General features: G+C 41.0%; 1 protein-coding gene across 1 annotated transcript; it reads right to left on the reverse strand.

Annotated features, from left to right (window-relative positions):
- Nucleotides 1–1,760: 1,760 nt before the first annotated feature.
- LOC139710979 (uncharacterized) lies at nt 1,761–10,294 on the reverse strand. Its single transcript, XM_071622894.1, has 6 exons — nt 9,872–10,294; nt 9,079–9,176; nt 4,824–4,890; nt 3,627–3,919; nt 2,668–2,815; nt 1,761–1,810 (listed from the first exon to the last, which is right to left on the reverse strand). Exons 1-6 carry the CDS (start codon nt 10,095–10,097, stop codon nt 1,761–1,763), a joined length of 882 nt encoding a protein of 293 aa, XP_071478995.1. The 5' UTR covers nt 10,098–10,294.
- Between the last annotated feature and the right edge of the window lie 5,195 nt (nt 10,295–15,489).

The following is a 15,489-nucleotide window of genomic DNA, read 5'->3' on the forward strand; positions in this document are numbered from 1 at the left end:
AAATAACACCAAATTGTTGAGCAAGATCATAAACATCAGGTTGGACGTATCTCTGTTAGGCTTGGAAAAGAAAAGAAAAAAAAAACAACAACAATGTTTGGCTCTCCAATCAACAGCATATGTGTGCCAGCCAAACATGATAATTGTACACATCCTACGCCTACACACATCTGGCCTTGGAACAGCCATGAAATGAGGTCAATTGTCTTGTAGAGCTTCCTTTTGAAAGCCATTTTCCTACTGGCCATATGGAAAGGAACATTATGAGAGTTTACAGACTATCAATTCTGAGCCTAATTAAGGCTGAACAGTTTGTCCTATTTGTCCTAGCAGGAATCAGTTTTACCCATGTGTCGATTAATGAGTCATTGAAAAGTCCCAGAATGAATCATTAATTTTTCCTAAAACATGGTCATTTTCCTAATTATGCATTTACAACCATGCTAATTCATGCATAGCATTTTTTGTGTATCAAATTTTAAGTTTTAAATCCCTAAAAAAAAGCTTCGAATGGGCTAACTTTTTGGCTGAAAACTCTTTGTAATATTATAAATGAATTTACGTATAAAATTGCCGTATCAAAATAATGTATTTCATTGTCTATAATTTCCTAGGTAATTCATTGTTTTTAGTCTATTATGCATTTCTCTGTTTTTTATTCTTTTTTTTCATCGAGAGTACTTGGTAACGAAATGGGATGTTCTCTGAGAGAAACAAGGATAAAACATTAATCTGACACTTCCTGTAAAACTCATATATTGTACACACAAAAGCCATTGGAGACTACCATTTTGGTGACATTGGTCACGAAAATGTGATATATTTCAGGGGGAAAAAAGAAATGTTTTACAATTATTGCAAAATAGAATTTTACAATAATAGTGAAAAAATTTTCAAGGGGGGGGGGGGGTTCATTTACCTTTACCCCCCCCCCCCCACCCACCTTCAATATAGAACTAGGTATTGCAACAAGAAACCTACAATGTGATAGTGGTTTGTTTGTTTGTTTTTAACTGCCAAGTGGAACAAACCAGAATGAATTTCCTGCTGCCAAAAAGAAATTTTACAGATGAATATGAAAGCATCTATGTCAAAGTCAATAAAATCATGCTGGCAAGTGCAAGTTTGAAAAGGAATTCAAGAAAAGAAACTCTTCAGTTCTTGTTCCTGTTCTCCTTGCCGACATCACCACGCACTCCTGACTTGCAGAAAATCTTGCCTGCAAGCATTGCTTCAGAGTTTGCACCTGATATGGCGTATTCCACATCAGGGACAATGATAACACAATGACCTTGTCCCTGTTGAACAGCTACCAGAATCAAGCTTGTCCTTAATATTCTGGCTGGCTGGACTGAAGTTTGAGCGCTGATGTCCTCTCTGGAGCATCTAGAGATCTTCCAGTCAATTGAAGATGAAGCTTCTGCTCATTACTAGTTTGTGATGGCAGACACTGGCCTACCCTTGTGAAAATCACACAGTCCTCGCTTCATTCGCATCATGCGAACGTCCGCCTGTTCATTCCATTCCTACCACACTCCACCTGTGATCATGACAGGAACACTGGATACCTCGACTGGCAGAGGAGCTATAGAATGGTCCAGACTCGGGAGGTCTTTGGGGCCCTGCAGGTTGTCAGCCAAATTATAGCTAGCACTGCTGCTCAGTGGCAGAAATCGTTGCTTCTCGCCCCGCTCACTACCAGCAGTGCGATGACGTCTCAGAAAAGTCTCCTTCTCATGGTGTACACCATTGATGTACTCCTAGCTGACTTGGAAGAGGGATAACATATGCTGCTCTATCACTCGCTGAACTGTAATGGTGAAAAAGGAAATAACAAATACATTGTATGGGGGATTGTGATATAATCTCACTAACTAAATAATTTCCAACATTGCTGGAAGAGGCTTTTTTTTTTTTCTGTGGGTCAAGTAAATCTTCAAGAATGTGGTGTCATGAAGTGCAGGGAATCAACTTGTCTCATGAGAGTGTACTCTGATCTGTACCTCTTTTCTCATTAGTCTATCGTAGTCCAGGTCTATCCTTAGCCCAGAGTACTGTAAAACGAGGAATGTACGCGCGCATTTTAATTTCACCAATTTCGCGAGAGCCAAGATTCGCGAAATTAAAATGCACACGAAAGTTCTTGTCTACACTATTTGCATCGAATGTTAGAGGCAACTCGCGAATATTTCATGCTGCGAAAAAGGCCATCGGCTCCAATTCGCAAAAATTTCATGCTGTAATTATACCGTGTTATACAGTATTCCCTAGCCCCTTTTCTCACTTGCATTCGCTGCCTTCTGAAGCTTTTAATCATTGCTGTTTACGCTTGCAAATTCTTATCCCTGTACACTATAATGATATTAATAATACTGATAAATGATGCATTGAATTTGCAGTACCCTGGTATATCATACACCACCCATATACAGCCCTAAAGATTGGTCAGTACAAATAAATGGATGGGTAAGATTAAACAAAGATACTAGACTACTTCAAGCTCCTTATTTCATTTTGAGTGCCACAAACACTATACCGGTAACAGCAGTTATACACCCAATGCAACACACAATGAAAACTGCTCAAGAAGTAGTCACATAAAAAAAGAAAAGAAAAGAAGAAATGCACACATTTCAAACTTCACTTTATTTGAGTTGCAATAATGACCTTGTTTATGTCCCAACGCCATGGCCAGACTCAGCGGAGTGTGTCCAGACTCCATCTCGACCGTCATGTCTGCTCCTGAATCAAGAAGTAGCTGGACGACCGCTGGATGGTTGTGGTACACAGCATAGATGAGAGGAGTCCCTCCATTCTGCAATGGTGAAATATTCAAATGCAACATCACTCTACAGTGTAAGGCTAAAATCACTAACGTTTAACACTAAACACTATACAAGTACTGAACACCAAATTACAGCATGCATCTCTAAACTAATATACATTACAGTCACAGACACAAATCATATCACAAATTACGAACAAACTCTTACACTTTTGTTTTAACCAGTACAATGTGCATGTACGTATATTGTACAGATAGACATTAACTTTAAAATTAATAAGATTAGATTAGGACAATTGCACATGAAACTGCCGGTTTTATTAACAGTGTGGATCATAAAGAGCGTCCACATTCAGACTGAACAGACACATTTTTTTTTTTTTTAACCAGACGAGAGCAAGTAAAAACACAAATTTAAGCTATCAGAATGTGTACACACAACCATCACACTTTCCCCCAACCATAAGTACACTAATTGCCCATTTCTATGTTGTACAACAAAAGGAAGTGTACAATAACAGTGATCCTTTACTGTCATTATCTCTGATAAATTCATGACTAACCACACCAGTACAACATCATTATCTCACTTAGAAGATTCTTACAATTCTCAAAGCTTCTCTGCTAAGTGTTAGGTTATCTGTGCAGCAAGTAACAGCTACTTTTTTTTCTTCTTTCTTTTTTTTTTTTTTTGCAGAAAAAAAGTCAAGTGGCCATTTATAATCAATCTTATTTCAATTTGTACAGAGTGCATACATTCAGGGTTCCTAACACTTGCTCTCAGCAGCTGGTTGTTCCTGAGACTGATATAATTATACAAATCCACGCATCAAGTACTCACATAGTCGTAGACATCTACAGAGGCCTTCTTACTGAGCAGGACGTGCACCATTTCCAGGTTGCCGATGCTGCAGGCGAAGGCCAGAGCCGTCTCCCCGTCTGTGCTGGTCTTGCGCGGGTCCGCCCCGTTCTCCAAGAGGAACCTCACAGTGTCCGTCTGGTGGTGTTGACACGCCCACATGAGTGGGGTGTGTCCCTGTGAGTCCGCCTCATCGATGTCCATGCCTGCCTCCAGCTTGTCGGCTATCAGGGTCTGCTCGCCCTGGGCCGACAGCTGGTGAATGTTCTGCTCAACTGCATGAAACAAGAGGTGGGTGGTGAAAAGTCATATAGACAGCATTTCAACAATTTAGGACTGCAGTTGCTGTGGCCACAGCATCTACACATGCCATACTCTTGACGTACGATAATCTTTTTCTGCATGAAATGCTCTTGGTCTTCTTTTTACTCGTGTCCACATGTGTGTTCAAAATTACAATCTTGGTTTTGCACATTGACTCATAATATGCAGACAATGTATACCACTGAGACATCTATTCTGTTTTGGAAATTTGAGCAGTGGCATTTCTTTGGCCAACTGCATTCGCATCTATGTATGCACTAAATTTACGGTGATGTATTTTCTATTTTAAAGACTTGTTACACAGTGTTTGCTACCATTAACTATTGCACACCATACCAAATTACTACAGCTCCTACTACTTCTACTACTTACCACATTACTTCACTATAACTTCTAATTAATTTACGCTGCTGAGATAGCATACTCAACGTCATGCCAAATATCTCTGCCCATCATAACTGTTTGCATACATTAAATTCATGCCTAATATCTTGTGTTAAAATGCAATCAGATTTATACAGGTTCTGGGATATAAACCTATGCAACGCTATGAAGTACATAGCACACAAAGCACGGCTTGGAACTCGCGGTGAGTGTATGTCAGGAAACAAAATGATACATGTACATGTAATGAGTATTAGCATTTCCCATCTCAAAATTTGAACATATTGTTGATAAAAGTTGACAATAATATCCACTCCCTTACATCACAGCCCTGGTGAATGATATTACATATACATGACACTACATCATCAATGATTTGGAACTGAACATAATTCAAATGATCAAAAAGGATTACATTAATGCATAGTATTGGTAGCACTGAAGTGTAACAGAGTACCTGGATCCACTTACCGAGAGTGAATGGTGGCGTAGTGGTCTGTGTATTGCCTCGCTTTGTGTTGGTAAATGTGGTAGATTGCTGCATGGTAAGATAAAGGGGGAAGGATACACAGAAGCCGTAAACTTACAGAGAATATCAGTGAGACTGTTATGTGAGCTTGTGTATACCTGGTAGCCTGGTTCCGACGGATGGCGTACTGAAAACTATACCACCACAGCTGCTGGCAGCAATGCTCCAGCTTACCTGTGTCCTTGGTCCCCATTGAGGGGGCTCCCATTACGGCATCAAACTCCCTGACAAAGTATCAAATTTGACACAAACACACAGGAATAGTGCTGGTGGTACTTTGCAGTACATTACAGACAGTACTGGTAAGTAACCCTCACCTTCATGGATCAAAAAGAAATGACCTCGCTCAGGCAAACAAAGCTGTCAGAAATATTGTACCTTTTATTTGGGGCCCAAAATTAAATTGATGGTAGATATCTAACGTCACTAAGAGTACAGCTATATTTGAGGGCTTCGTTACTGAAGAGCAAATAGAAGACCAATGTGATAAGTGCCAAGTTGATAAAATAATATCTTTGATAACTGTATCAAAATACACACTACAATGGCAGTTACACCCAGTCAGGAGGAGAAAAAAGTTTGTTGTCTCCTAGGTTGTTGCAAAAGCTCTAGATACCATACAAGTTTAAAACTAGCACCGGTCTGACTGTTCCAGACCATTAAAAATTACTGTCAGGCCAGTAACTTTTGGGGAATTGCCAAATTTACTAGTCCGACATGACCAGTAAAAATAAATAAATAAATAAACAAATAACACTGTGTCAAGTCCAGTTGAAAGAAAAAAGGTCTGGTAATTTTTTAATTAAATGCAACTGCTTGACAAATTGCCCTATATGATACTACATCTACATATTATAAGCACCAAATTAATGAGTATTAATCAATTCAACATTAAAGTTTCATGAATTTGAAGGACCAACTGGTATACTTAAGGTTCGGACGAGTACAACAATTGAAAACCAGGTTATCTTCTGGTCTGACAAGGACAGGTCGGACCAGCAGAAAAAAAAAATGACTACTGTGCAGCTCTGCATACAGTAGTTTGATTTGTCTGTGATAAACATCTGTACAAAATTACAGAACAAAATCCTTCAGGTAGAAAGCTCACAAGCAGACCCTCAAAAGTCAAGCTTTCTGTGTGTCAAGGCAGAGCAAGGGAGGGCGCTATCACCAAATGTTAAAGAGAGCTAGATTTTTTTTTTTTTTTAATGATACATCTTAACAATAAATTTGAATGGAATCCGTCAAGGGATGCATCCCATATATCACACACAAAATGACATGAATATAATGACCTTTGACTGTATAAAAAAAAAAAAGGCGGAAGTGTTGGGGGCAGAATCATCAAAAACACTAAGGGAGTCCAATTTAAGTTTCATCATTATGCATATATCCATGAGAGTTCTGGAAAACAAGGGACCCAGGGGTCTCATGCTCACTTGAGTATCTGAAGTTCACTTTCCATATATTTTTACAGACTGTTACCCAAGAAGAATAAACAGTAATGTAGCAAACCTGGGGAGCTTTAGGGGACCTCCAGGAGGGCATGGTGTCCATTTTAGAAAATTTGACAATGCATTTTCAAGAAGATTGAAATGTGAAAACTGGCCCCAGTGGCGGATCCAGGGGGGGGGGGGGGGGCGCACCCCTTGGTTTGTTTTTTGTTAAAGCAAAAGGAATAAAAAGAAAATGGGGGGGGGGGGGATTGGTTATTGGAGTTTCAGATTTGTTCATGGAGGATCCAGGAATGCCCCACCATGGTCGAGGGACCTCAAGTTAAAGCCCCAAGCTGAGTCCTAATTTTTACATCGTATCATCCACTTCTTGAAAATGCATGATCCAATTTTCACCATACGTGGTAGGACTTTCAGCTAGGATGATAAGACTTTGCACAAACAGGCACTATGCCCCACTTGGGGGCCCCCATTGGCCAAAAAACACCCAATTTGAGAATCTCTTATTAAAAAAAAAAAAAAATCTTAATCATAAAACCAGAAATACTGTGAGTACAAGTAAGTGCAAATGTATGTGCACATGAGTGAATAGCACTTTCTGTGTGGAGTTTTTTTCTTTCAGGCCCAGGGGTGGCCCAGCTGGGGTCTGGGGGCTTGGGGCTTCAACTCGAGGTCCCTCGACCATGGTGGGGCATTCCTGGATCCTCCATGAACAAATCTGAAACTACAATAACCAATGTATTTCAAAGCGTCTATCCCTTTTGGTTCAAGTGATTAAGATATTTTTCAAAAGGACACCATGCCCCTCCCCACTCCTTAATGGGGGGGGGGGCAGTTTGACCAACAGGGGGCCTCCTAGGGGGTGTAGTGCCAAACAAATTAAGATCCTATCACCTTGGGAATGCTACCTTCCATGTTACGTAAAAATGCAGTAATTGAGTTTTCATGAAGAAAACCCTGGATCTGTCATGAACAAACTTAAGACTAGGAAAAGTCACCAATGTACTACTCACTCATAGCACCAACTATTACAACCTCCAACACTTCTGGTCCTTAAGAAAATTTCGAAAGATTCTTAATGCCAGGGGGTGGGGGTAGGGTGCCCATTTGAACAAATAAAGTTCCTATCCCGCAGGGGATGCTACCTGCCAGGTTTGGCGAAAATCTGTCATGGGGTTTTCAAGAAGTTAAATATGCACAATGGACGTCAGACGATGAATAATCGCAATAGCTCACTTGAGCCTTTGGCTCAGGTTAAAGGCTCAAGTGAGCTAAAAATCCATACAGAAATGTTGAAGGTACAGTTGTAGGGCATACAAAAGAAATATTGATGGTGGCAACCTTTGACCCTGTAAAAGGCAAAACATTGGGAGCAGCACTACCAAAATTACAGAATTTTAAGATATGTTTATGAAAAATATCTGTACCACAATTTGAACAAAATCTATTGAGAACTGTTGCAAGTAGAGCGAACAAAAGCACACCCTAAAAAATCAATCTATGCCTGTATACAAACAGAACAAGGAAGGGCACCATCACCAAAAGATATGATTTTTCACAAAACACACCTCCATATGAATTTGAAGAAAATCTATCAAGGGAAATGGCCAGTATCATGTACACAAATGTGGCACCGTGGCAGCATAAAAGCTGCGTAACATTAATAAAGCCCTTTTTACACTTTCACGGATCGCATCACAAATTTTCACGGATTGTCGATCCGGGATCATCCGTACAGTTTCCGGCATGACCGTGTTTACTCCATGAAGTCATCAGGCATTATCCTTGATCTTCCAGCATGTACATATGGAAAAAATCAAGCTTGCTTAATTTTTCATCCTGGAGATCACGGATGAAAATCAGTCCGCACTCTTCATTGTAGACACCGTCTACTCAGTGTTGCCTCTGTGTTCATTTCGGGACAATCCATATAGACACAGTGTTGTAGGGACGTCCGTACTAGCATTGGCTCTGTCTGGGATAAGAATTATATGTGTTGTCAATGCGAAGGAACATCTGACCATATACATTGGCATGTGACAGGCACAGTACTTTGAAGATAGCAACAGACGTGTCAAGATGTCCACAACCAGAATGGCCACCGAATCCATCTCCATCTCATCTGTGAGTGAACAGGATGATGGAACGGATGAAGAGGAAGAACCCACAAAACAGATAGCGACGGAACAGCCAGCTGCAAGTCACCCTTGTAACAGATGGAAAAAGACACTACCCCTGTTCCTTTCCGATGTACAGGAGCAGGACATCATACAATGGTTCAGGTCAAATGAGATGTTGTATAACAGGCGGATGAAGGAGTACAAACACTTGGGACGTGAAAAATAGATTGTACAAGAAGACTGCTGGCCTGGATTCTCCATGCACCTCAAAACAGCTAAGAATGTGGCTTAATTCAATGCGTACACACCTGGGCAAATCGACAAAAGAGAAAGTCTGGACAAGGAGTCAAAGACTACACAGATAGAGAGAAATGGATTCTTGAGAACTCTGGATACCTCACAGATCACATCAGACGTAATGACTCGAAACAACAATCCTCTGATTACTTAACTAGTCAAACTTGAGCATGTATGTCCTTGATTTTTTTTTTCATGGCTACTATTAAAACACTGAAGAGGGCAATTTGTCAACCTGTTCCAATAGTTTATACATGTCAAGAGTCTGTAACAACATGCATAAAAAAAAAAAAACTGCACTGATCATTATTCCAAGAAAGACTTACCCTCATTGGAGAATAACTAGATTTGCTGGAAGCTTTGCTCGAAGATGATGACCTACTTGGGCAGATTCTCTTCACCGTTGGGAGCAACCCTCGGCTCTCTGCAGCAGAAAATGACAACAAATTCTGGTAACTTTATGAATTACGATCTCACAGACATTGTAGTGACACATTCAAGTATGTTGTGTGTGTCTGTGTCTGCGTGTGTGTGTGTGTGTGTGTGTGTGTGTGTGTGTGTCATTACTGTTGTTGCTGTTGCTGTGTTTGTTGTTGTTGATGATGTTTATTGTTGTTGTCATTTTAATATAAAGGGTTAGGAAAATGGGATGTTGGTCTGGTGATACCTTTAGCTTTCACTTTCTGAAATCTTGGACATTCATTCAGCTGCACATTTATGCCATTTGGGGCACTCAGAAATGAGTGAACTAGTAAGACAAGCAACTGATTTAAGGAGACATCAAAGGAAGAAACAGAATGTGGATTGATTGTATCAACGAACATGAAAAAGGAGTATGCCTAGTACATGTAAAGGCTGGTGATGGGCAAACAGGAGGAAAAGTTGACAAAGAGACAAGACCTCCAACACTGATGGGGTTCAAAAATTGATAGCATACAACCCACACCTGCAGCTACACAAATGCTGTGTAGCAAATTCTTTCTACGAATACCAAGCTTAACTTGATCATAAACATTTTTTCCCCTCCTGAAGGAACACTGCTACAATATTCACTGGTGAAATCAGTCTTGGTCTGGGCAATTAAATTGTATTCTGAAGTCCAAAATTGCAACTACAAACCTGGAAACATCACAGCCTGGACCTCCAGATCCATGCTTGCCTGGTCTTGGTCAGAGAACGAGTTGAGCACACTGGAGTACTGGGACATGTTCAATCTGGACTCCTCTTGGTGGCTCTCGCTTAGATCTGCATCCCTCCTTGTCGCCATGACAAGTGATGATGGATTCCCCCTCTCGGATATCTGCTGGATGGGGGTAGTCGTGCCGGCATCTCTTGTTGTTACCATGACTACGTTGGCTGGGGTGACCGACTCTGATGCCAGCTGAATGGTAGCAGCATTGGCATCGGCTTGGATGTTCCCTTGCGTTGTGATGAAGACGCCCGCTTGCTGGATCAAGTCGCTGGACAGGTGGATTGGGTTGGTGGGACCTCCGTGGCCAACTGATGCGGGGTTGAAAGTCAGCGTGGTGCCAGTGACCACTGGGATTGCTGCATTCAATTTCTGGATGGGTGAGTGGCTGGTCACTCCTCCCAAGATGGGGCTTGAGTTGGCTTGGACTGGAATGTATGTTATCTGAGTGGCACTGTTCTGAAGTTGTGCTGTATCCATGGTGCAGTCTGCATGGGGATATGTGAATATTAAAATTTTTGAAGAGCCAAAAACTGTGGTATGATCCAAGCTTCTCAAGGGAAAGTGTTATGTACAGCCATCTTTAGCAGTATCAGAAAAGTGAAGACTGTTTTGTGTCAACATATTTAGAATTTTCCATCTTTTCTACCCACTGTGACTTTACACATTTAGAGTTCATTTAAGAAAAAAATTAACATGTTAAGGATTGTTTCATAGATAAGTTGACATAGACAAAAGCTACACGTATCAATGTAGCATAATCAATGATATCCATCGTGATCTAGTTTCTATCATCATTGTCATTTTGTATGAATTCAAATTACAAAATAAAATCTGCCATGCACTTTCCTGCTTTACAATGTAATCAATCCAAACAAGCTACTTTGAACACCGTCTGTATTTCATGAACCACGCAGTAAGAATAGACAGCCTAGCTCAATGACATATCAATTGTTAATATCCTTCCAAAGAAGGTAGGGTCTAAATGCAAGGCTGGGACTTCCCTGGCTTGGAATCATTTGTGACCTGTCTGAACACAAAACCAACAAAAAGTTACCAAGCAGCATTTTTGTTGTTGTTGTTGTTGTTTCACTTTGGTTTGATTTTATTAAGATTTTCAGCTTAACATTAATCAATTGACTTAATGTTCTCAAGTTTCAACCGTAGGCCCCTACTAATTGAGTTAAACGTATAACTTATAAAACATGTGTGGTACAAATAGGCCTAACGTTAGGACCTAACTTGTAACAAGTTATTTGTTGTAAGTTAAATCTCATGTCAAAGGGCAATGAAATGTTTCTAACCCTAGGCCTAGACTAGTGTAAGTTTAGTGAGTAGTGTAGTAATTAATGTAGTAACTAGATCTAGTATGACATCAAAATCATCAATCATCATCCTGATCATATCAACCGTTTGAATAACCATGATAACGTTAGCTAGATTCTATAACAATCAATGCAAATGTACATCTGCAGAGGGTCTTTAGACGGACTTTTTAAAAGTTTTAATATGGGTATTTATTGTACCACCAGCTTGCAGTATGAAGGCCCCTGCCCCGGGGCCCTGCCTATCGTTAGGCAGCGTGGGCCCTGGACGCCACCCTACCTGGCAAAAAGTGCTAGGTGACAGAGCAGAGGTGTGCAGCAGAAATCGCTACTTGAATTAGCTGGACACCTGCACGTACCTTGCAAGTCTACTTTGTTTTTCTATAACCATGATAACTGTGGGTTAGTACATGTGGGGGCAATTGTAGGCCTACTAGTACTACTTACCATCAGTTCGATTGGTTGCTGGTAACAGAGAGATCTAAGCCAACTTCTAGCCTGGGAATTCAGTTAGTACCGTACCGACGTTACAGGAACATGATCACGCGACTCATGTTTCTAAACATGCAATCTCATAGCATCATCATGCTACCTCGAGCGAGAGAGCCCTCTCGCGGTAGCGACCCTCAAACCCGGTTGAGCCGGGACAAGTCCACATCAAAACAATTCGGCATTATGATTTCGGCGCATGAGCACAGGACACAGAATGTCAGATCAGGTGCGGATCCAGGAATTCTGTAAAAAAAAAGGGGGGGGGGGGGGCGCAACTATTATTTCTGGTGCTACTGCCGGGTTTCATTTTCCTTTTTTTTTTCTCTCTCTTGTTTTTAACGAAAAATAAAGGGGAGCATGCACCAGTTGCGCCCCCATCCCCCCTGCAGATAATTCCCCAGCTAACATTTGGACGTTTTCTGAACGTTCTTGAAATTAATGTTCCAAATTCGTTATTTGGACATTTTATCAAAACGTTTTCTGAACATCTTTTTGTGGAAGGTTTTCGACGTATTTAAACCGTTTCAAATGGACGTTATAAAAACGTTTTTTAAATGTTTAAAAAACCAATAAAAAACCTTTCGGAATTTTTAAGGACCTGCAGAAAACCTTTTGGACGTTATAGACGTCAGTAAAACCTTTTAAGAATATTCAAAACGTTTTGTGGACGTTCTGCGGACGTCCAGAAAACCTTTGAAAACCGTCTAGAACGTTCAAAAATGTTTTAAGAACGTCTGAAAAGTCTTGACCCGTTCCAGAACTTATAGAGAACCTTTTATATCCGTCTAGAACGTCCAGAAAATCTTTTAAGAACGTTGGTACGGGACTATAGCCCACTTTCTGTTTGCACTCGTTTTGCCAAAGTGGGCTAGCCCCACCGATAGTCCGGTACTATCTGGCCCTGCAAAATAGCAGGGTTAACACCGCAATTGCGGTGCCAAGCAAGTGAGTGTAAACAGAACGAAAAATAATCCTGGGCTAAGCGACGGAGACGAAGTCCGACCCTCACTGACCAATCAGAAACGAGGTAATGAAGTGCTGCCGGTGCGTGCGTGTACGTGTACAGTACACAGCGTAATCATGAATAATGGTTTGGAAAGTACCGGACTAAGAAATACGAGTGTAAAAAGGTCAGTTTTCTCCTTAGCCCCGGACAAGAGATAGTACGGGACTAATTGGCCAGTGTAAAAAGCTGAAAAAATTGGTACGGTATAGTCCTGGGTCAGAGAAAGTCCGGGGTTAAGAAACACAAGTGTAAAAAGGGCTTTTGTGGAACCCATCTACCCTGAAATCTTCCTACACACATGCATATGCCATGGGGGGGGGGGGGGGGGGAGCTTGACCGCTCAAAGGTCTCCCTGCCCCGGCCTCCCCTCGCCCCCGCGGACCCGTATTTGCGTGTATGTGTGTGTGTGTGGGGGGGGGGGGGGGGGGGGGTGGGGAGCAGGGGGCAACATAGGCCTAGGCTGGTTCAGTGCCACGCCCATAGAATACAAAATCATTTTTGAAGTCTTGAAGGCACAATCTATTCACTTTACAGAAAAAAAAAATACAGTATAGGCCTACTTTCGTTCTGTTTTTTAAACACTGGTGAAAAATATGTTTGTCTATAATCGATAGGTAGATTATTACAAAAATTTAGTCGACTCAGTCAAATTTAATTCCCGATCCAGCAAATATACTACTCACTCGCCCTTGGTGACGTAACCCGCTATATCCACGTGTAGAGGCCTATAATGTGCTTTAAAAAAAAGAAGAAGAAAGAAATACACACACACACACACACACACACACACACACAGACGGAAACGAAATACTAATTTGTGCATTTCTGCATGTGCTCGACGTTGTGTCTGATGTGAGATATTCCAAATCATGCATATAAAGCGTTCCCAACAAAATTAAGTTATTGGTGCAGGGATACTGCAGCTCCCTATTTATAGATGCTGAAATCCAGAATGCAGGTAAATTTTTTAATACCTCATGGGCCAAACCTCTCGTAAGTTTTCTGATTGCATGTACACATGAGGTTTGATTATATCGTTTTATGGATTACATTTTGTTGCCTGCAAACTTCTTTATGCAAATCAGCAAATCAGGGAAGACACAGAGGCCGGGGAACAGGAGGTGGGAGCCTGCAGATCTAGACCCCTACACAATAGCAGCCCCCACCCCGACTTTTTTGGGTTGTAAAAAAAAAATGGGGAAAATCAGGAAATGAAAGAAAATTATAACAACACCCAAGAGTAGTTCAAAAGGCTTCGCCTTATAGAAAGGGAGGGGTAGGCCTAACATACCTTGACCACCACCCCCCCCCCCGTCCCTCCTCCTCCTCCCTCGCCAACACACACACACACACACAGACAGTTATAATACAGTGACTGAAAGACTTTCCGCGGCCCCCGAATATTTAGCTTCCCGGGACCAGGGGCAGATCCAGGAATTCTGTAAAGGGGGAGGGGGGGGGGTGGGGTGCAACTATATTTCTGGTGCCACTTCCGGGTTTCATTTCATTTTTTTCTTTTTATTTCTTTTGTTTTTAACAAAAATAAGGGGGCGTGCGCCGGTTGCGCCCCCCTCTGGATCCGCCACTGTATAATGTGACTTGAGTTGTTCCTGCAGTAGGGCCTAATACACTACTTTTGATTTGCAAAAAAGTGCCTGAAATCCGGGAAAAGCTTTCATGGATTGTTTTTACCAATTGTTCTTCAAGAATAGGCCTATATCGGGACTCTGGATACGCATCGTCACTTGAGCTGGACAGTAACCACAAAACAATGCCAATACACAGGCGGCAAAGTCATGTGACAAAAATCTTTTGGGCTTGAGAGTGTCCACATTCAATGAGTAGAAAAAAAAGTTATCATAGCCAGTCCAAAAAAAAAAAATAAATAAAACCGATTGAAGCTCTGTTTCTTGTTATTGTTGTTGTTGTTTTCACAGTTCTTTGAAATATGCAGGCCCTAGGTAAAGCCTGATGACAGACTTTGAGAGCTAATAACCAGGACAATAAACAGTTAAATTGCAAAAAAAAAAAAGAGATAAACAATATTTCTGCATGGTTAAAGTAATGTCATCATCAAAGAAAGAAAAATATAATTTTTCAATGATACTGCATTCTATAAGGTCTGCTGGCAATAAATATTTTATCACAAATGTTTTCATTATTTTCATTATTTTCCAGCAGCTTTAATCTCAAATATTTGAAATTGGTACATAATTAAGGGGCCTGTGTTTTTCTAATTCAGACTCTTCAAACAGTTTGCTACTATTGGGCCTATTCATCCCCGCGTTATCACGCATTCGTCTGACAAAGGCTTTTGATTCAAATGTCACTACGTTTGAGCAGTGCCGATGTGTTTTAATAAAGGCCGACAATTTGGAGGCCGACTGGTACGGCATCTTCGCGATGGATAACTATCGGATTTCCACACAGACACGCATTACACAGCAGCAGCACACATTTCTGCACTAAAGGTGAGGCATACACACATACAGTACACAGAAGTGTTGTGTAGTCTCATCTGACACATACATTAAACCATATCTCCATCATTTGATTTTGAATTTAATATAGATGCACCTTCATGTGCTCATAATATTTTTTTTTATTGCACTGAAGTGGAGTATTCATGCGAGTACGAAAGGTACATTTTCTAATCCAATTTAATCAAATATTTGTACAGGACGACTGTAATTAGACAACGCCCCCAATCTTGCCTTGTTCTTGT

The sequence above is a fragment of the Diadema antillarum genome, unplaced genomic scaffold, assembly GCF_040938485.1.
Source record: "Diadema antillarum isolate AM-2024a unplaced genomic scaffold, OU_Dant_1.0 seq00001597_RagTag, whole genome shotgun sequence".
Classification (NCBI taxonomy): Eukaryota; Metazoa; Echinodermata; class Echinoidea; order Diadematoida; family Diadematidae; genus Diadema; species Diadema antillarum.